Below are 23,622 nucleotides of genomic sequence, written 5' to 3' on the forward strand. Positions count from 1 at the left end.
AATCATTTTATAGCCCCTCAGATGGCAATTGAGTACAAAGTCTTTGGTTGCGCACATGAAAGAATGCAGTGCCCTCACCGTTCAAAGGCTGGGACGGAGCTGCCACATCATTATTTCAGTGACTCCACGGTGCCAGTTCTATAGGAGTCACGACTTGTGATGATTTACTGCAGCTGCAGGTTAAAGTACATTGTATTATCTTTCTATTATATGATAAAGTAGTTACCGGAAAAAAACCCATGACCCTGGAGACTAAGAAGCTCTGTGAAATTGTCAGCCACATCACTATCAGAAAGATCATTGTTTAAACTCTTGCTCCAGCTCACTAGGAAAGAAGTTGTGAAAGGAAAGACTAAGTTGTTGATTGACAGTTTTCTTAAAGAGTGTTTTCTACCCCAGGCTCAAATTAAATTTTACTCCCTGAAATTTCTGTGATTTTCAAGGATTCTATTAGCATGTAATTTTTGTCTGTCCTGAGGTCCCTGTTTTAAGTTCCCAAATTTACATTACAAAAGAGAGCCAATTAAAATACTTTGATACATATTTATTGCACTTTTTTTTTTTATGCCCAATCATCTCCCCTACATAAGTGTTCGGGCATGACTTTAGTTTTGTCTACAAATCATAAATGAAGTTGGAAACATGATAGTTTTCTGGCTGAGTTGATTAACACTGACAAGCAAAGATGCCTCAAGTTACAGCACGGATGGATTCTTTCTTGGCCCGAAATGCTAATCCAGTGAACTGGATAATTACCAAATTTCCATTTCTGTTTTTCCCTGTCAGTATTGATTGAATTAACTACATAGCTGCTGAGTCAGCCCTTTATTTTGCGTTGTTTCTGGGCATTGATTTGTTCTTGGAATCTGTCAGTGTGGCTTCTGTACACACACTGAACCTCCAAAGGAAACGTGACACTTTGAAAATCTCGTTCTTCGTAGAAGTCTCCACATGTCCGTTTTCCAATGTGCTGGTTCCTACTGATGCCCTTTCTTAGATACATATCAGAGATCTGTTTAGAGACAACTCCAGATAAGTAGAAAAAAATAAAATGACTAATCTTTGTTTGCTGAGATCCTTTTAAAAATTTTTTTGCTGTTTAGTCAGTTAATGGAATTTTCTTTCTCTTATTTTTAAAGAATGTATAAATTAAGGAAATGTACAGAAGCATTTTTCCCCCCTTAAGGTAAAAATATGAATAATCCCTACTGATTCCAAGGGGAAATTGACCCTCAAAATTTGGCAGGAAGAGGCACCTCATCTCCTTCCCCAAAACCCACCCCCTTTCTTGGTTTGGCTTCCTGGGGTTAAAGGCTTAGTTTGTCACTAGGTTGTGCCACGGCCACTCTCCGGAAGCTCTGGGGACTGTGACTTTAGATAAGAGTCAATGCTTTCAGATATTCAGAGCTCATTTCAGAACTGAGTGAAGAAATCAGTTTTATGGCCTGAATATAATAAAACTTACTTAGTTCCTGCTATAATATAATAAATGTAAGATTACTGATGTGGCTCAGCTGGTGTGGCTCAGTGGATTGAGCATTGCCCATGGGCTGAGAGGTCCCTGGTCAGGGCACATGCCCGGGTTTTGGGCTCGATCCCCAGTAGGGGGCGTGCAGGAGGCAGCCAATTGATGTTTCTCTCTCTCCCTCTAAAAAATCAGTAAAAACATATTAAAAACAAAAAAAAGATTACTGCTCTGATAGTCACATGGATTTAACTGCAAAGTTCTGAGTTTATTACTATTTTTTTAATTATCAAAAGCCTGTTTAATTCTCACCATTTTGGCATTTAGCTAATATGGATACCCGTCCTGCCTGTTTAGACCTCAGTGGTCTGCACTAAGAGAACAGAATTTAGGACCCCAAGTAGCAGCCATACAAAGAAGACGAGACTTGACCACTTTTCTAGTCTAGAAAAAGCAGTAAAAACTAATAGAAGGAGTGAAAAAAAAACCAACATTCTCTTTATGTCTCACAGTCTACATTGTTTAGCCTTCCAGGAAAATAAAGACGTCTCCAACACCATTTTACTAGGATCCTAGTGGTCAAGATCAAATCTGGATCCATAGACGTGGGTCAGTAACTGAAGAGCACTTCACCTTGTGCATAGTCTGGAGGTTAAATCTGAGAACTGGGTTTTTTGAAATGTTAGTTCAAACTTTATAAATAGTTCAGGCATAGCATTTTTTAGCCTGGAAGGGAAAGTGAGGATACTGATGATAAGTAAAAGTATTTTTCCCTCTTAATGGCTCCTCTTGCTTTCTAAAGTATGTTAAACTCGGGCTTAAAATGTCATGGGCCGTAGGCACGTGAGCACTACCACTCAGGGGCCCTTCTGACTGGGCTCCCGTGATCCAGTTATGAATCTGTAATAGTCACGATATCTGGAGCGGGCATCCTCCGAAATATTTGAAAAGGAAGTTACACTGTAATTCCGAAAAAGAAAAAAGACCCAGTTTACAAACGAGAACATCAGAAACTCAGCTTTGGGTCCGAGAAAAAGTCAGTGATTTGTTGGAGAATCTGATACCATAGATTTTCAGACGCTGAGGTCACTGTTTCGGTTCCTTTTTAACCTGGACAAACATAATTCCAGCACTTATAGGTTTGTCCAGTGTAATGACTAAAACTGATTATAAGTCGGATAAAGTACCTTGTAAATCTGTCACTAGGCGGAGTATGTGTAGAAAATAAAAATAGAGATTTGAGGCACCTGTTTGGATAATTTGGGCAAAATACTCTCTTCTAAGTTATGGAGCGTTTTCATGTAGGCTGAATTGTTCAGATTGGTATTCATTGAATTCATTGCATAATTAATGAGCTTTCTGTTTTACTTGAGAAATCATGGTTGGTTTTAAATAAAAATAGGAAGGTATTCAGGATATTTCTAGTAGAAGTTCTCAGCTATAATTACTGTAGACTTTGGGAATTTTTACAGGGAAGCTACATCCATCCTGTAGTTCTAAACAGCGTGAAGCGTCCGGAGTTAAAACAGGGTGAAAAATGACAGCCTGGTTTCCAGAAAACTGTCTTTGTATTTTTATCCTTGTTTCTTAAACATGAGCTAAATTATGAAAATGGTATGAGACATTATTGTCCCCCCTGTGCCTATAATATCAAGAATGAAACAAAGTTAAGTAAGCCATTTAGGATCACAGCCAAATCATTCTGTCTTCTCATTCCACCCTCTTTCCCTGCCTTCCAAAGGGAAACCCACAGCCGTGCCTGGAGCAGGCCATGAAGCAAGAGCGATCTCAGCCTGGGGTCTCCCAACCCGCTGTATCCGCTCATACCGAAGGCCAGCCTGGTGCTGTGCAGGGCCAGACCGAGAACTGCCCCCCGTGGAGGGTTGTCCATGGGCCGCATGGCCGCTTCTGGGTGGCTGTGCTGTCTCAGTAGTTTCAAGAGTGGTGATTGCTGTTATTTTCCAAAAACCTGTTTCTTTGCTGCGATTTAGACCGCGGTTAGTTTTTGTTTCAAGCAGAGTCATAGGTAGAGAACATGGCGTGTTCAAAGAGAATGTGCCTGATTTCTCTTCCTTGGGCAGTCCTTGCTTTCTCCGAAATCCCAGCCTGCGTCTGCAGTCTCTCTCCTTTCCCTGGGCCGGCTCCACTTTGCACGGGGCCGTCATCATCCGTATCCTGCAGTGTCATACTCTGATGGTCTGGCTTCTGAGAAATTTAAATGGATTCTGTTCACAACAAAATAAATCCCAGTAACGGATCTCCTTCTCCCAGAATTGAGAGGGATGAGAATCTGAGCCTTTCCCGCCACTTATTTAACCAGACATGATACAGGATGCACTTTTGCATCATTTATATTTGCCCTTTTTTCTCTTAGGTCAAAAACTTCTACTCATATGAAAATGAACCAGTGGCCATAGAAAATCTCAAGAGAGGCCTGGCTAGCCTATTTCAGATGCAGTTAAGCTCTGGAACCACTAATGAGGTACTTACTAATGTTATTAAGAATCCAGAATCTTATTTGTCAATAGAGTTACCTAAATTGTTTGTATTGATTTCTATCTGTAGAAATTTAGCTAACAAGTTACTACCCAGAAAAGGTGAGCTGGGTGGTCAAGTGTCATTTACACATGAAACAAATCGCCATTTATACCAATGTGTCCTCAAACACAGGGTAAAGGGAATTCCACTCAGTGCCACTAAGGGGACTTGCAGAATGACTGAAAGACCAAGATGCAGAAAAACTTGGGGAGCATTCCCGTGTCATCACTTTGTGTCACTCTCTCATTGGGAGCTCATTAAAGATAGAGATTCCCAGGATTCACGGCAGAAGTTCAGATTCACTAGATTAGGGAGGACCTGAGCATCTATATTTTAAAGGTTTTCTCAGATAATTTCAGGGTACGTTATCAGTTTGGGGACCCATTGGTCTGTACCAACCCCCTTCATTTTACAGACAAAGGAACTGAGGTTAAACGAGAGAAGTTAAGTGGCTTCCCCAATACCACACCTCGAGTCAAAGGCAGAACTGAGTCCAAGTTTCCTGTCTGAATTCAGACAACCCAGGAGTGAGTGAGAAAATCTGATGGCAGGCCCGGGCCAGGGAATGTTAGTTCATTAGAAGGGAGGCGGGTGTGGCACTGGCAGAGGCCTGCTGAGAGGCCAAGAGAAGCTAGACAGAGTCTCTATTGGGATACATGTGCCTACACTCAATTTATTGATGTGACTATAATGAGTTGAATTAATTCAACATGTTTTTAAAGATTTCTAATCATAGCTGGTCAAAGGACACACACACACACACACACACACACACACACTCAGCCTAGATGTAACATTAAAAGTCACCTCCCCTTGCCACATAATTACCCATTTACCAGAGGTTTTGATTTTGACCAGGTCATTTGTCCAATTCTTATTAGACATTAGAGAGAAGTAGGCAATTCTTTATTATTCCTTGGGCGTTAAGAAGACACTAGTAAGATTCAACCAAAAAGGATGAAAAGAATCCACTTGCTGCAGGAAGCACTGAGTTCTTCCTGCCTTCCTAACTTGTCAGCCTGGACAAAAAGGCAACCCCCCGTGACACATTAGGAAATCCAATTTTCAAGCCAGTTCCCACTGGAATTGAGGTGGTCCATGTGAAAATCCTAAATACTATATTTTGACTTTATTTTTAGGTAGATATCTCTGGGGATTGTAAAGTGACCTATCAGGGTCATCAAGACAAAGTGACCAAAATTAAGGCCTTGGATTCATGCAAAATAGAAAGGTCTGGATTTACAACTGCAAATCAGGTATGATTGACATCACTTTTTTGAAGCATCTAAATACTTCCATTTTATAGAGTTGAGTTTAAAATAGTTGAAGAATAAAGTAATGATATAATTTGGGAACACTTATATTTTTAGTTTAGGGTATAATTTTACATATGAAATGAACAGGTTAATTTTAATATGCTATAGGTTTGAATGATGGGGGGTGGGGCGGGAAGGGGAAGCACCTCTGAAGATTAAAAGACAGTTTGGCATTTAACTTAATTCAAAGATAAAAAGCTGACTAAATGTTACCACTACACATGTTTACCTTATTAGGTCTTGGGTGTCTCTTCGAAAGCCACATCTGTCACTACCTACAAGATTGAAGACAGCTTTGTTATCGCTGTGGTTGCTGAAGAGACACGTGCTTTTGGGCTGAATTTCCTACGAAGCGTTGCAGGCAGAATAGTATCCAAGTAAGACAACGATGACATTTACATTTTTCTTTATTCTTCTTTTATATATTATTTCACTTGGTTTTTAAATGTACATATAGTTCTTCCTCATTTTGACTGTGAGCTCCTTGAAAACAGTAACTATATCTTGCACACATTTTATTTTTCACATTATCTACAATAATTATTGCATGCATTGAATACTATTTTAAAATAGAATTTTATTTAAAAATTAATTGTTCATTGAGTAGAATTTAAAATCTTAAAAGGCAATCTGTTTGATGCATTCTAGTTTCTTTTCTTTTTTTTTTTATCCTCACCCAAGGACATTTTTTTTTTTTTTTTCCGATATTTTGTTCAGATAGAATGGGAGGGAGACAGAGAGAGAGAAACATTGATGTGAAAGGGACACATCGAACGGTCGCCACCCACACGACCCAACCAGGACCGGGGACAAACTGCAACCGAGGTACGTGCCCTTAGCGGGAACCAAACCCGGGTCTCTCTGGACCGCAGGCCGATGCTCTAACTGCTGAGCCAAACCGGCCAGGGCGCATTCTAGTTTATTTTCTAATTTCTCTGTTAAATGTTTTCAGTGTCAGGGTATGAAAGATGGTGGCATTTGCATGTTTTCTTTTTGAGATTCTTTTTGTTACTGTTGTTAAGAAACACATAAAAAGTTTCACAGTAAAGTGATGTGACAGAACTTTTGGTGTGATTTATAGTACTTATATATTCAAGCATGTTATTTCAATTTGAGAAAAAATTCTCTGGTCAAAATACGTCTCATAGACCTAATAACTAGAATTTCATATCTAAGAGTGTGTGTTATTTTCCAATTTTAATTTAGAAGAACATCTCTCTAGCATTAACTGTATATTATTGTATGCCATTGCTTTGCAAATGTTTCTGCTAATGTAGCCGTCATGTCAGACATGAATGGATGCAAAATCTTGGGAGAGGTGCCTCAAATTCTTGAAATTTTATTGAAGTCTCATCTGGAGTAAGATACTATTCTCATATCTTTTCATATAAATTAATATATATATATATTTTTTAATCCTCATTCGAGGACATTTTTCCATTTTTTGTACAGACAGAGTGGGAGGGAGAGAGAGGAAGAGAGAGGAAACATCCATGTGAAAGGGACACATCAAGTGGCTGCCACCCACACGACCAACCAGGGCCGGGGACAAACTGCAACCGAGGTACATGCCCTTAGCGGGAACCGAACCCGGGTCTCTCCAGACCGCAGGCCGACGCTCTAACCGCTGAGCCAAACTGGCCAGGGCATATAAATTAATATTTTTTTTACTAAGCAGGTCTATCAGGTTTCCATTGCTCTATAACAAACCTCCCCAAATTTAGTGGTGTAAAAAACAACATTCAAGTTATTAATCTCTCTCAGAAGTCTGGGGCTTGCCTTGGCCCATGAGGCATGCCTTGCTTGGGGTCTGTTATGCAGTTGCAGTCACTGACCAGAACTGGTTCCAGGGTTGCTCCCTCACCTCTCTGGTATCTGGGCTGGAAAGACACAAACTACCGAGATTCCTCATGCATCTCTCTTTATCTCTGTATGGCCTCTCAACGTGGCAGCTTCGAGTAGCCAGACTTCTCACGTGACAGTAAGCCTACAAGGGTCCACGTGCTGGTGGTACACGCCTGACGAAAGCTGAATTCCCTCTTACGACTTGGCCTAGTAGACCCTGCCCAGGCTCAAAGAGAGGGATCTAGACTCCACTTCTTGATGGAAGAGAGGCAAGGATCTGAAGGAGCATAGCAGATAAAAATAGTATTGAGGCCATTTTTGGAAAATAAAGATTTCTGAATTGTCTTAGTTAATAAATAACATGTGATTGTATTGAAGATACCATTTCCGGAAAACTGAGCTACATTCAAAAGAGGTGACATTACATATCTTGTTAAACATCCATGCAGAGTTTCTTCTGTGTATTCTCTTGTCATTGTATTTTGAAAATCCACCCTTAAAATTTCCATCTTTGAATACAATGGTTGCTCCAGAAAGATTCTATCATTATCTTGAGGTTTGTGTTACTGTTAGAGACCTCGAAGTTTTAAAGGCATGACCTTAACAGCTTGCAGAAAGTAGTATCTTGTTCGCCCAAGAAATGGCAATTAGTAGCTTGTTGATTCAGAAGAATGCTGCTAATGTAATATTTCTCTTCCTTGCTCATATAGGCAGAAACTGGAGCTGAAGACGACTGAAGCAGGCCCGAGACTAATGTCTGGAAAGCACGTAGCGGCCATAATCAAAGCAGTCGACTCCAAGTACAAGGCCCTTCCCATCGTGGGGCAGGTCTTCCAGAGCGAGTGTAAAGGATGCCCCTCTGTGAGTGAACAGCCGCGTTGGGTGGCCACAGATGGGAATAATCACGGCTTAAAATTCTGTTTTACTTTTGTCTCCATTGGAGGCTTCAACTAATTTTGTGAAGAAAGTTTATAAAGATCTACCAGCCACCCCTGAGTTTTAAGGACAGTAGCCTAATAATATGCATCCAACAATAATAATTAGCAAATAATGACCATCCACTCACCTCAAATCAAAACTGTTATGACTTAAGGACAGCTTAAAAGTAGCACCTAGCATTCGGGGGTAATAATGGCCTAATGAAGTCAGAGGGAAGCATATGATATCAGGAGCATGGACAGGGGTCTGCATCCTGAAAGTTCCTCCACTTAGTAACAGTACATCCACAGGTGAAGTGTATTACTGAGCTAGCTGTGTTCTGAGTGTGGTGTGAGGGGGGGAAAAGGATACCTAGCCCTCTGCCTAAATTAAGGAATACTTTTTTTTCAATTTTTTTTTCTTTATTGATTTTAGAAAGAGAGTAAGGGAGAGGGGAAGAGAGAAACATTGATGAGAGAGAACATCGATTGGCTGTCCCCTGCATGCCCCCCACTAGGCATTGGGCCCACAACCTGGGCATGTGCCTTGACCAGGAATCGAACCGGTGACCTCTTGGTGCATGGGTCAACGCTCAACCACTGAACCATACCGGCCGGGCTAAGGAATACTTTTTTACCACACTCCAACCTCCCCTACAATTACAGCCAGAAATGAGATAGCACATCCCCAAGGCAAAGGGTAGATCATCTTGTAACCTTGTTAATCCAACAAAGAAAAATTTCATTTATTGCATGGATTCGTTGTGATGCCTGGCCACAGAAATGGCTTTAGGGTCCAGCATTTGCTAACACTTAACCTGTTGTCAAGAGAGAAAACCCATGGCTCAAACTCCGTTCGTAGGTATCAGAAGATACTCTTCACTTGGATATTATTAGTGTTCAGTAAAGTGGAATCACCAAAACTAGTAACGATGATTTGCTTAGAGTACAAGCCACTAATTTCCCACTAGTTTCTCAAATATACCAAAGCTGCATTTAAAGGAAAACAAAATGAAAGAAAATTGTTGCAAACTTTGTTTTTTCTTTCATTTGTTTTTCTTCCATATACCATATATAATGTCCCAGTGTGATTTTCTGATGTCATATGAAATGAAAATTATTTAGGAATGTGACTATGAAACCAATCGGCTTTTCTCATGTTGTGAACTATTAGTTTCTCCCACATAGTTATCAAACATTATGAACCATCTATGATTTTTGATAACTATTTCTTCATTATTGTAGAAAGGATTTATATATTTGAGGACTTTGCTTTTCCAACTTCAGTATAATGTCACCATTGTGACCCTTTGAAGAAAAAACAAACAAACACACACCGTGACTTTACACTGATATGTTCTCTGCTCTCAGAAATGATCCAGTAAATCTTCAGCTAAGTGCAGCTGGAATTTTTTTTTTTTTCAATATCCTCCTAAGATTAGATAACAGAAAGGAATTTGGAAAAGAACAAATTATATCTATTCTTATTAGAAGAAATAATTTAGAAACTGGTAGCATGCTGATTATTTCAGAGTTAGACTTAAAGATCACTAACAGGGTCTAACACATTCTTTACAACTAGAGGGAAAGTGGTAAACTGTGAAAAATAAGTGCTTTAGCTTATGTCAAAGCCAAATGATGTCATTAAATAGAACTATTTACTATTTGTAAAACCACAGTAACATAACAGTAGTATATGTGAGAATTACCTTTATGTAAATACTATTCTATTTTCCATAAATATAAGTAATGAACAATCCAGGCCTTAGCAATAGTAAAACATGGCATTTCAGGCAAACAACAGAAGAGAAAATAGAGAACTCAAATTATTACAAAAACTAATTTTTAGTGAGGTCCCAATATATAAGAAACCTGACACAAGTCTTCAGCAGTTCTAATTTGTTTTGCCCTCCAAAATATTCTGTTGTTAATGAAAATTCTGCACAATTTCCCTATAGTGGTCAAAGCCTGGCCTCAGATATGATTCCCTTGTTGTAACAATGCAATGACCTATGTGCCTGGGAGCCCCAGGTCCTTTGAGCTAAATACTAATAGACAAAAACAATCCTCCTGCAGAATAATCATACACAAGGTCAGCAGGCCTCTGTACTAGCCTCTGAGAGTCGCAGGAGTAGGCAGGAGGCAATCAGCATGTCAGATACAAAAAAACTTATTTCTAGGGAGAATATCTCTTGTAAATGTATATGTTCAAAATTATGAACGGGGTCCGAGCCTGCAGCCCTGTTTTGCAGCTCTCGGAGCACTGGCAGACCATCAGAAAACACCTGCAGCCCGACAACCTCTCCAAGGCCGAGGCTGTCAGGAACTTCCTGGTCTTTATTCAGCACCTCAGGACTGCGAATAAAGAAGAGATCCTCCAAATCCTGAAGGCTGAAAACAAGGACCTCCTGTAAGTTTCCTGAACATTGTGTGAGGTTGTCTGCAGGAAAGCATTTCTGGATAGTGTGTGTGTGTGTGTGTGTGTGTGTGTGTGTGTGTGTGTGTAGGTGTGTCTGTGTTACTAAGCAAGAAAACCCTCTTTTTAACCAAATCAATTATTTTGTTGTTTTCTTCAAACAGCTATGCCACAATGCAGTAATTTAATGGTGCCGTAACCAGAAAGGCAATAACAAGTTTTCGGCAGTGACTCAGAATGAACTTTTGTTTTGAGTGTTTATGAGTAAATCAGGTCCAGATTGGTACATAGATAGGGGAGGGCTGGGCTTCATCACAACCATGCTGCCTCACTGTTTTTGAAATTTTGTTCTGGGAGCTATTAATTTACGCTTGAAAAGATTTCAGAGTTGATGATAAAAACAAAAAAGTATGAATTTTTCAGACGAAAGATGTGCTTTTATTAAAGACCCAGTGATCATCCCAATCAAAGCCATTTTTAAAAACATAGAATAGTGAGAACTGAGGTAAATGGCTGAAAGAATCTAACAAAAAGAAATATGTACACAATTTGTATATTTGATGAATGATTATTTTACCTGCATAATTAAGAGTTGACTTATTCTCAAATTTACTTGGCCTATAAATATGAGTGTTTTTGATAGGTAAAATAATTTTTCTGTAAATACAGATTCAGCTATATGATACTAATTATCCTATTGATGCTACAGAACATGGCTCAACTAATTTGACAAACATTGAAAACTATCCATTAATGTAATAAAAAGTGGGAATTGGCCAAGTTACACACACACACACACACACACACACACACACAAAGCAGCAGTAGTCACTGAGTTCAAAGGACTTAATAACCCAAGGAGAAGAGGATTTAACTTTCTTCCTGAAGTCTGTTTTTTCTTGATTGTAAATATCATTTACTTGCCTTGGGGACATTAAAAAATTGATAGGAATTCCATAAAACCAACCACAAGCTGGTTGCTTTCTTCAAAAATAAATATTTGAAGCCAAAGTTAAAAGATATATAACATCATACATTTTCAGACTCTGTTTTAATACTAAAACTTGAAAACATATTGTCAGGGTGATTTGTCTTTATATCAAAGATGAAAACACTAACAAGAAAAGTGCAAAATTAGCTATAATTTATAATAGAGATTAAACTAAACCTTAACCTTATTTGTATCTTGAAAATATTAAGGCAGCAATAATATGGATGACTTCACAGTGTATTTTCTAAATCAGACTGTTTACACACTACTGTACCATATCTTATGTAGCGCACATGTAGCACAGGGTAGTAGAAAGGCATCAGATAAACTGCCATCAGAAGACGTGGTTTTAAATTTGACTTCTAACATCGTGTAAGCTTTAAGCCAGTCGTTTACATTTAGGCCCTCTGAGCTTCACTTCCAACGTCTGTAAAATGCAGAGAATAACTCCTTTTATTTACTTTAAGATAGTGAAAGGCAGGGTGGTGGAATGTAATATTTCCCAAAGCGTCTATTGCATGGGTCTTATAACCTGCAGAATATTAACAAGTTTGCTAAGAGAAAAAGATTCTGTGAAAAACTGAGTTTGAAAAACACTGAATGAAACCAAGTCAAATAGTTCTCTTTGCTGCAGACATTTGTTACATCTTTAATTTGATAATTTTATGTGTAAATTTCCTTGAACATTTCTTAAGCTTGCACGATCTTGAAAGTACCTGTTTTTAAAGTATTTTGTAGGAGTAGTTGCATGGAAGTCACTTTGGGAAACATCAATACAATTAAAAGACACTGAACTCCAGAGTCAGAAATTAGGAATTCCAATCCTAGCTGTACACTTACCAGCTATGGGAGCTTGAACAAATGACTTGATATCTCTGAATCTGTTTCCTTATATATGAGGGGGAATATTAGTGTTGAGTTGACAGAGATGTTCAGTGAGGTGATTGTATTAATAAGAACATGTGTTTATATAGCATTTATAATGTTCTAAGCTTTATTCTAAGTGTTTCACATAGATTATGTAATTTGATCCTCCCCAAATCCTAAAGTAACTACTAGTTTTAGCCCTATGTTACAGATGAAGAAATTACAGCAAAGAGAGGTTGCATACCTAACACTTCTAGTGCAGTGCTTGTATAATAGACACTTAATAAGTATCTCTCTCAGTTTCTCTTTGTTCACTGGGTGTTTGTTGGGTTCAAAATTATATAATATAAGTATGTCTATTTTTTTAAAATCCTGACCGGTGGATATATATTTTTTCATTGTTTTTTTTTTTTTTGGATAGAGTGGGAGGAAGGGAAGGAGAGAGAGAGAGAGAGAGAGAGAGAGAGAGAGAGAGAGAGAGAGAGAGAGAAAGAAAGAAAGAAAGAAAGAAAGAAAGAAAGAAAGAAAGAAAGAAAGAAAGAAAGAAAGAAAGAAATAGTGATTTGAGAGAGAAACATCAATTGGTTGCCTCCTGCACAACTCACCAACCAGGGCCCAAGATCGAACCTGGAACTGAGGTACATGCCCTTGACCAGGAATCCCCGAGACTCTTTGTTCCATGGGCTAATGCTCTAACCAACATCTGAGCCAAACTGGCTGGGGCACTATGTCTATTTTAAAGTATAAAGCAGTAAACACATGTGTGGTGTGTTTATATGGATGTAGAAAAAAATATTTACATACATACTATGTTCATTAGTATGACAACAAGTTTCTGAAATTTTGCCATCCCAGACTTAACAAACCAAAGATGCTTGATGGCTGGAATATTAACTAGAACTTTCCTGTAGGACTTTTGCTTTGCTCACACATAATCATATGACTGAACACTGAACTATATCATGGTGTTTTCTATTTATTTTTTTTAAATGAGGAAAACTTTCTCCCTTGGATATAAATCAAAGTTAAAATAATTTCCCAGCTTTCTATTAAATAATACTGCCCTAGTTAAATTAGGCATTTGAAAAATGAGTATATTCACAAAGCTAATTAGAGAAAGAATCAATTTGAGGGTATTTCATGTATTACTCATATAGAAAAAAATTTGAACCTAATTTATAATTTTATTTATATAATTTTATTTACAAATCTCCAAATTATATTTGGCTTAGGTTAAAAGAGCAAAGCTAGTTTGCATTTTCTGAATATACATTGAATGAGAGAGAGGAAAGTTAAAAGAGAAGTTTAAAATAAAATGGAGGTGGTCTTTTGCAGACAATTATTCTTCTGTTCAAATAAGAAAATTATCACTTCTTTAGGAAATTCAACCCAATGGAGAATCTGTAAATGGTAGAGATTTTAAATAGTTCCTTAAGCACCCTAAACATTGATATCCATAACTATGCCTTTTTTTTTTTATAGACCTCAGCTGGTGGATGCTGTCACCTCTGCTCAGACCCCAGACTCATTAGTTGCTATTCTGGACTTTTTGGATTTCAAAAGTGATAGTAGCATTATCCTCCAGGAGAGGTTTCTGTATGCCTGTGGATTTGCCTCCCATCCTGATGAAGAACTCCTGAGAGCCCTCATTGTAAGTCAGATGGACACTGGGAAAATTAAGGCCCTCCCCACTGAAAAGCAATCAGGAACCTAAGCAGTATTTAAAGGTTGTTTGCACCAGAAGGAAGGCTGAATGAGAGCCTTCTGATTATTCATATTCAAATTCTGTTGAACTATTTCCTATCCATTAATTATTAACTCTAAAGTAAATTATTTCATATAGTGTCTTCTTTGCAATTCTTCTAAATAACAAAGTATACTTGACAGAAATTTAAAGATTGTGTTTACCTATCATATAATATGACATAGGACAAAATTTCAGTGGGGAGAAGTCTTGGTTAGTTCAAAAATGGATCTTAAAACATTTGTTTTGATTTCAAATATCTTCATGGTATTTAATACACAGTATGTTGAAAAGGTATTAATTAATATAGGAACGAAAATCTAGACTTTTCTTGGGTCCAAGATTTTTTTTTTTTTTTTTCCTCACCCAAGGACATTTTTCCATTTTTTGTTCAGGTAGAGTGGGAGGGAGAGAGAGAGGAACAGAGAGAGAGAGAGAAACATCGATGTGAAAGGGACACATCAAGTGGCTGCCACCCACACAACCGACCAGGGCCGGGGACAAACTGCAACCGAGGTACGTGCCCTTAGCGGGAACCGAACCCGGGTCTCTCAGGACCACAGGCCGATGCTCTAACCGCTGAGCCAAACCGGCCAGGGCCAAGATTTTTTTTAAGTACATTTATTTACTTACAATCTAATCAAACAGTTCATAATCTTTTTGGAAAATGGGCCCATTTAAGAATCTGATAAAAGCAAAGAAGCCCCTTTTCACCCATACACAAGATTTCACAGACCTTTTGTTGCTCACTGGCCCAATGAATCCAATCCACAAACCTCTAGGGAGTTCATAGGCCAATGTTAAGAATATCTGGAAAAAGGAATTTGCAATCTAGGAACATAATTTCCTCAGGCACTGGTTACTTTGTTTCTTAAGTAAAATATATCCCTTGGAAATGTTTCAACAGTTTGGTAACTTATTTAATCTCTTATTGGCTAATAGAGTAAGTTCAAAGGTTCCTTTGCGAGCAATGACATCAGAGAAACCGTTATGATCATCATTGGCGCCCTCGTCAGGAAGCTGTGTCAGAACGAAGGATGCAAACTCCAAGTAAGTGTGAATCCAGTCTCAGGTTTGACATGTGTAGTTCCAGACCATCCCACTTCACACCCACCATGCCGCCACCACCGGGGCTCCTAATCCCCCTTACCCGCTCGCTCTCTCTATTTGCATAAGCAAGTATTGCCATCTAGCGTACTTTAGAATTCATTATTTCTCATGTTTATTGTTTACTTCTGTCTCCCACTGAAATGTAAGCTCCATACAGAGTTGGATCTTCCTTTTTTCAACACCAAATGTTTAAAGTGGTGTCTGGTACATAAATAATGCTCAATAAATACTTGCTAAAGAGTAAATAGTTTATTAATCTCCCATCAATATGTATTTATTGAGTGTCCACCATGTACTCAGTTTTGAATGATTTAGTTCTAGTTACTGGAAAAATTAATTAGACTTTACCACTACCTCCGAGAGCAGAACTTCATCTACAGTAATTGTGGTTTGCAGTTCTGAGTTTTGATGGTGGAAATGATTTACTTCTATTTACTTAGGACTTTACATGTTATTTTTAATTCCATTTTCTCAAAGCTTCTCCACTTGCCTCCTCAAAGCTTCTCCACATCTTTTTCATTAAACTAAAATGCTCATTTGGTAAGCATAACTAAATATGAAAAATCCAAATGGATTAATATCCAACATAGCCCACCTTTCTATAATTCAAACAGATTAAAGATGCTGAATACATAAAAACATGGTCTTTTTTCTGTCCTCATTTATTAGACAGCCAGCCAGTCAGCATTTTTCTTCTATCTTCAGAAGACATCACTATATTATTTTGCGTACTGAGTACTTGGTATTAAAAACAATAGAAAGTTCTTAAAACCAAATATTTCCAAAAGAGACAACTCATAACTAGAACGTAAGCTAAGTGTAAAAAAAATAATAAAAAATAGCATTGAAAATGTTTGAGTATCAGCTTATTAAGATCTGGCAGAAATCAAATTTGTATAATTTTTATGATATTAAAGAACTGTGACTTCTTATTATATTTCCATAATTATTTGATTAGCTGGTTTACTTCAGCAATAATATATCAAATACCTTGTTTAAAGACAAAACTCACATATAAAAACATCCATTCAGCAGTATTTGATGAGTGCTTATTTTATGCCATGTATGATGCTAGTTCCCTAATACAAAAACACATAAGCTATTCTACCATCCAAAAAGAACTAGTTTGTTTATAGAACACAAACAGATGAATATAATACTATTAAAATGTGAAAAGAGTGCTCTGAGAATATAGAAGATGTAACAAACTACTCTGTTTGGGGTGCTGGGGAAGCTCCCACCGAAATGGTAATATTTGAGCTTCGTCTAGGAGAGCTTTGCAGGTGAAGAGATGGTAGTATAGAATGAAGGACATTCTAGGAAAAATACAACAATGTATGAAAAGGGCCAAAGTCAAAATGTGTCTGGTGTGCTTGGGAACAGTGAGAAATTCTGTGGAGCTGGAGCAGAAAATATGTATGTTTGTGGGCAGATAGGTGGGAGAGGAGATGCGGACAAGAGGGGAAGACAGAAGACATAGGCTGGATCTTTACTGATGACCAGCTAAGGAGGTTGGTCTTTATTCTATAGACAGAAGGAAGACCATTTGTAGTTTTTAGGAGGTAAATGCCATGCTCATGTTTTATTTAGAAAGAAGCCAAATAGTGTGTTGGCTAGATTAGAGCTCGTGAGATCTGATTAGAAACATTTGCAACAACCTGGGCAAGAATTAGTAATGGTCTGATTAATGTGGGAGCAGTAGGGTGAGAAGAGACAGTTTCAAGAGCCATTTAGGAAGCAGCGTCAATAGTATTTAGTCACTGATGGGATGTGGGGAATGAGAATGAGGGAAGAACTAGGTGACTATTCAGTTTCCAGGTTAGGACACTAGATGTGTTAGTGATGTCATACAGTTTATAGAACCTGGTTTGGAGGCGAGAAGAGGGTAGAGCTATTAATTTGCTTTGGGCATGTTAAGCTTGGAATCCTTTGGGCCACCGAAGTTGAGTTGTCCAACAGTCAGATGGCCGTACCCGTTTGCAGCCCAGAGAGGAGTTAGCACCAGGAATAGAGAGTGGCTGAAACTTTGGGAGAGAACGGGATTACCCAGAAGAGGCATGGAGCATGAGGAGGAAACTGAACAATAGATTACATTTAAAATTCTTCTGATAATAGGACAGCATAGTTCTCATCACATCTTCAAAGTTAGCTATAAACTATCCACTACCACTGTCACTCAAGTTTGTCCATGTTTTTGAACAACATTTTTTTAAAAAACAACTTTGAAGATAGTGTGTCTTGACCACCAGATGAACTGTAGCAAATGTTCAAGTTTTCTTTCTAACTTTCTGCTGTGGAATACTGCTCTACCTTTGGCCCAAATCAAAGACGCATAAATGAAAAGAAAATGATGTATTCAAAGTACAGATTTAAGGTACCTCCTGATTATACAATACTTATACTGCCAAGGTGCCTGCCATTCTATTCATGTGCTATAGGTTTTCAGCATTTACTAATATAAAAGTCATTGCCCTTTGACAGTCAGAATGTCAGCTGGACAAGTTTGCAATGTGTATTAAGCCCCCGTTTCTTGTTTCTGTTTGCTTACATTTTTATTTTCTTGCATTCTAGTTTCTTTTTCCCAAATTTGAAAAATTCAAACCTACAGAAAAGTTATACAAATAGTACAATTCCACAAACATCTGTATACCTTTCATCTAGATTTCCTGCTGTTAACATAGTGCCATATTTTTATTAGCTCATTCTGTTTAACTTCACTTTGTTTTATTTTGGTTGAACCATTTGACAGTGAGTTACAGACATCTGACATTTTACTCCTAAATATTTTTACTTCTTACTACTTGAATGTCAGTGCCTGTGGGCTCTAACAATGAACATAATATATATATTTATATTTATTAAATGGTGAGTCCCTACTGCCTTTTCTAATTCCAATCCATATACTACAGGATTCTCTCTCTTTCTCCCATTCTCGGATTATACCTTTCTTCTCCCACAGTGAGAACCCTGGTTTTCAAGAACATCACTCTATCATTCACTTGCTCAATCTTAAAACTCAAAATAGTTGTGGAATTACTACATCAATATCATTACAAAAAATAAACTAACTAAATACATTTCAAAACTCCGTCACTGTTTTTGTTTTGTTTTGTTTTGTTTTATCTTTAGACTATAGTCCAGAAAAGGTATACTGTCCGAGTTCTTGGTTGAAAGTTTCTTGGGTTAATTCTTTTTCATTCATTCCTGTTTGATATACATTTATGTTCATTTGTTTCTGTTTGAATTCAGTTTTACCAATCTTTTATCCTTGTTTACTTTTTTTTTTTTAATATATAAAATGTTAACATGGTTCAAAAGTCAAAACTCCATTTTAAAAGTATTCTCAGAGATATCTCATTGCCTTCCACTCACTCTCGCTCACCTCTCTACATAGTTTCTGGTTTCTCCTTCCTGTGCTTCTTTGTGTAACAGTACGCAGATGTACACACACATTCGTATTTACTTTTCTTGCACAAAATATAGTATTCTAAATACATTTGTCTTGTATTTTTTTTTTAAACTGGAAATCACCCAGTGCTGGTTTACAGAGATCTTCCTGATTCTCTTTCACAACTGGCTAGCAATCCACTCCATCAGTGTAGCTCAGTTTATGATGCATCTCCTACGTGTGGTCTTTAGGTGGTTTCCACTGTTTTGTTATTACAATAATGCTAAAATGAATAATCCTTGGTAGTTCTTCTTCTCCTCCTCCTCCTCCTCCTCCTCTTCCTCCTCCTCCTTCTTCTTCTCCCTCTTCTTCTTCTTTTTGTATTGTTGGAACTGTAGCTTCAGGGTTAGAGTTGCTGTATCAAAATGCAGATTTGTTAGTTTTGCCAAATTATCTTCCATAAGAATCATACCGTTTTATGCTTCCGCCAGCAATGTATGGGAATACCTATTTCCCCATAACCTCAATAACCAGGTATGTTATCAAACTTTTGAAATTTTTTTATCAGTCTGATAGTTGGCATAGGTAATCGACATGATTAGAGAACATTAAGTGTAGTATCTTTTTTCTAGTCAGAGACCCTTTCTGTCTCCCCCAGCCTCTCACCTCCTGCCCCCGCCCTGATTTGTGCATCGTGTTTGTGTTTGAGTGTGCCTGCAGCCTAATTTCAGAGTGCCCAAGTCCTATAGATGAATTAGATCTTAGGAATCTTTATTTTAATGATGAAACTGAAGCCCCTAAAGCCTACATTGTGGCAAAGATAAAGCCGGAACCCAGGTGTCCCTATTTCTAACGTGCTTTTCCATCAAACTACTAACTTATACTCAATTCCTATTTTTCTAGGCCAGGAAAAAAGAAATTTTCTGATTAAAGAACATATTTGAAAAATACCTAGCAAAGTATATGCTACGTAGAAGGCATTCAAGAAATATTGTTTAACTCTGTGGCAGCATTAATAAAATTTGAAGTCAAGTGGAAATAAACACTTTTTAAACATTTAAACATGGTCAACTTGTAAACACGTTTGCCAAAGTTGTTACTTAAGATAACTGTTTCCACTTAAGCACCATCTAATTGTTGCTTTAGAAATTCAGGGAGTGGGCAGCTTTATATATAATTGATCACAAGGGAATTTTTAAAATGACTTTATACATTCAAAATATGTTCAAAAGTGAATATGTCCGTAAGTATACCCATTGCTTCCTAAAATTTGTTAATATATGCATTATAAAAAACAACACATCACCTTTTTCAAGTTTTACTTTTTCATTTTCATTGTGTCCTCACTCATGCAACCAGTGCAAAACTTTCTAAAACTTAAGTTGTTTTCTTGGGCCCCAAAGTGAAGCCTGTCACACCCAAGCCTTGTTTAATGTATGGCTATGCATATGTCTGAGGCAGTGTGTGATTTTTTTAGGCAGTGGTAGAAGCCAAGAAATTAATCCTGGGAGGTCTTGAAAAAGCAGAGAAGAAAGAGGACATCATGATGTACCTGCTGGCTCTGAAGAACGCCCTGCTCCCAGAAGGCATCCCGCTCCTCCTCAAGTACGCAGAGACCGGAGAGGGGCCCATCAGCCACCTGGCCACCACCGGTCTCCAGAGATACGACGTCCCTTTCATAACCGATGAGGTAAATTCCCCGAGAATATCTGCAAAATTCACAAAAGGAAAAAAGCGTGCCTAAACATGAGTCAGATGCAAACCTCTCTGAAGTCATCCTATTTTTCCTGAAACTTCCAATTTGTCTTTCGTGTTTAGAAATACCTGCTAAGTTGGATTTAAAGTTATTCTGAAGCAACCTCACTCTTGAATAGAAAATGTCCTATATCCTTAAGCATAAATATTAAAACATATTCTTTTACATTAAGAAACAAACTATTGCCCTGGCCGGGTAGCTCAGATGGTTGAAGCATCATCCCGTGCACCAAAAGATTGCAGGTTTGATTCCCGGTCAGGACACATACCTAGGTTTCAGGTTCCGTCCCCGGTTGGGGTGCATATGGGAGGCAATGGATCAATGTTTTTCTCTCATATTGATGTTTTTTTCCCTTCTTCTTATCTGGAAATCAATGAAAAAACATTTGTTCAGGTGAGGATAAAAAATTAAAAAAACAAAACAAAACAGAAAAAAAAGTATTTTCAGAAATATCTTTATTTCTATAAATTTTAAGATGCTGTTAAATATTTTGACAGCAAAATATCTTGGCTTAAGTATTGCTATATTGGCTCCTACAGCTACATTTTCAGGCAGCTATCTAAATTAAACTTTTATTAAGGCACAGGTTTGTAAACCTCAAGCTACACAACTACCTGTTGAGAATGATGTTTCCAGTTTGCAGATAAACACCCTTCCATTGGTTTTGTGTCATAAGCTGCAAAAACATGATGGTTAGGGTCAGAGGCTTTTGAGACATACAGACCTACATATAAATTCTGGCTTTATCTACTCCTTCCTAGTTATTTGTTCTTAAGTGAGTCACTTAATTCCTATATACTGAGAACAAGGCCAACATTTGGGGGAGAGAGAAAAAGGCAGAGGGAAGTAGAATTGAAAGAAATATCTATGAATGCCTAGTATGGAACACCATACACAGCATATTATTAGGCAATGCCTGTAACCAATAGAATTATTTGTTGCTACAGAATACAATTGTATTGGCAAATTTTCTTTGGTGTTAATGTTTATTTGTTTGTTTTTTAAGTTCCCTAATGTAACCTATGGACTTCCAGTGATAATGATGTGTCAATATAGGTTCATCAAAGGAGGAAGAGGTTGTGTTGGGTAGGGGAGGGTATATAGGAACTCTCTGTACTTTCAGCTCAAGTTTTCTATGAACCTAAAATTTCTCTAAAAATAAATACTATTAATTTTTTAAAAAGGAGAAGGGAAGATTCTGAAGTTCTTCATTGTAGGGAAATACCAGTTCTTATAGTCATCTCTCCCCAGAGCCCCATTGCCACATGGCAGTAGTATCTTTAAAAAAAAAAAAAAAAAAATCTGTATTGCCCTGGCTAGTTTGGCTCAGCAGTTAGAGCATAGGCCTGCAGCCCAAAGGGTCATGGGTTCGATTCCCATCAAGGGCACATACCTGGGTTGTAGGTTCAATCCCTGGTCCTCGTCAGGGTCGTGCCAGAGGCAACCAATCGATGTGTCCCTCTCACACCAATGTTTTTCTCTCTCTCTCTCCTTCTCCCTCCCTTCCACTCTATCTAAAAGTCAATGGAAAAATATCCTCGGGTAAGGATTAACAACAACAACAATCTATATTAGTTAGGTAACATCACGATCTGCTACAATAACAAATGATCTTCAAAATATCAGCTTATCACAAATGTATTTCTCATTCATGCTATACCTAATGTGTGTAAGGGAAACTGTGGCCTTAAATTCACTACAGTAGTGAAAGAGAGGGGAGAAGGTATACCAGCTCTTAACTGCTTCAGCCCAGAAGCTACGCAGAACTGTGGCCCCTACCTAACTGCAAAGGAACCTGGGAAATAAAGGCATGTGTATTTTTTAAAATTATTTTTAGTCTTCTCTAGAGGATTTTATTGATTTTAGAAAGAGAAGGAAGGGTGAGGGAGAGAAACATCAACATGAGAGAGAAACATTGATTGGTTGCCTCCTGTACATATCCTGACTGGGAATCAAACCCGCAACCTAGGTGTGTGCTCTGGCTGGGACTCGAACCCATGTTCTTTTGGTGTCTGGGATGATGTGTCCACCAAGTGAGCCACCCAGCAGGGCTAGGAAGGTGTATTTTAAGAGCACTATGTTTGCCATAGTATCAATTTTACAAATCTGGATGTGTACTTATAAGTTTGAACATCTTATGAACAGGTGAAGAAGACTTTGAACAGGATATACCACCAGAATCGCAAAGTTCATGAGAAGACCGTGCGCACTACTGCAGCTGCTATCGTTTTACAGAACAATCCATCCTACATGGATGTGAAAAACATCCTGCTCTCTATTGGGGAGCTTCCCAAAGAAATGAATAAATACATGCTTTCCGTCATTCAAGACATCCTACGTTTTGAAATGCCTGCAAGGTATGATACACTGCACTTGTCCCTTTGCTTATTCAGGTTTGTCTGTATATTTGTGTGGTACACATGTGGATGATGATAATGGTGAGGTCACTGTGCTGGGTTGTATTACAGTAAATAATGAGTTTGCCAAATTTCCCGTGGGAGAACTATTGAGTGGACCAAGTGAAACAATTTCATTTTGGCATGATGATTTGGAGTTCTGGGTGTGATTTCACTCTGGTGTGATTTCACTCTAGTGTGATAAACACATATTACCAAATATTAGTTGTGTTTTAAAATCTAACTCTATTTTCAATTGGACTCTTTTTACAAATAGTACTACCAAAGGATGTTAGGTTCTCACAAAATGGTCCCTTGTCTTAACTTTCCAAATGTTAGAAATCTTTGAAGCCTCGTATCACAGATCAAAAGAATTTACCATTTAAATGCAAAACCTTAGGCGTGGCCCACCTTTAAGGACCACTGGAGGGATGAAGAATGGGACTGGCCGACTTCATTGCTCTGTTACTCTTCCTGGACTCATCTTGCTGTTGGCTCCCAAGTCTCTTCTGAAGTCACTGATGTCCCTCTTCCAAGTGGCTCTCCCCAAACTCTCTACACCTCCTCCCTGAAACAGAGGGTCCCACAGGGAATTCCCGTTTCCCCTGAGTCACATGCAGAGCTCTGCCCCCGGAGAGATCCCATCTGGGTGTGACCAGCTGCAAAGAAAAACAGAAATGGGGAGGGAGGAAGATGAAGAGGAATGGGAAAAAATAAAAGGCAGTGAAAGATTGGAGGAAGGAAGAACAAGAACTGAGAACAGTAAAGGAGAAGAACGGGGGCTGGGCGGGGGGGGGTGAACAGGTGAGAGTGAAGAGCAGGAGAAATAAGGCAGAAGAAGGAGCCGGGGTGAGGGAGGCAGGAAGCAGAGGT

General features: G+C 38.2%; 1 protein-coding gene across 1 annotated transcript in view; it reads left to right on the forward strand.

The window, feature by feature from the left end:
• LOC118641910 (microsomal triglyceride transfer protein) overlaps nt 1-23,622 on the forward strand; it is a 47,161-nt gene that overhangs the window by 10,229 nt on the left and 13,310 nt on the right. Inside the window, exons 4-12 of the mRNA XM_036279554.1 lie at nt 3,840-3,947; nt 5,143-5,259; nt 5,557-5,696; nt 7,875-8,025; nt 10,334-10,491; nt 13,838-14,006; nt 15,042-15,149; nt 20,075-20,287; nt 22,499-22,710. Of these exons, the coding sequence (XP_036135447.1) occupies nt 3,840-3,947; nt 5,143-5,259; nt 5,557-5,696; nt 7,875-8,025; nt 10,334-10,491; nt 13,838-14,006; nt 15,042-15,149; nt 20,075-20,287; nt 22,499-22,710 (1,376 nt within the window). The remainder of the gene's footprint in view (nt 1-3,839; nt 3,948-5,142; nt 5,260-5,556; nt 5,697-7,874; nt 8,026-10,333; nt 10,492-13,837; nt 14,007-15,041; nt 15,150-20,074; nt 20,288-22,498; nt 22,711-23,622) is intronic.

Source organism: Molossus molossus, unplaced genomic scaffold (genome assembly GCF_014108415.1).
Source record: "Molossus molossus isolate mMolMol1 unplaced genomic scaffold, mMolMol1.p scaffold_m16_p_1, whole genome shotgun sequence".
NCBI lineage: Eukaryota > Metazoa > Chordata > Mammalia > Chiroptera > Molossidae > Molossus > Molossus molossus.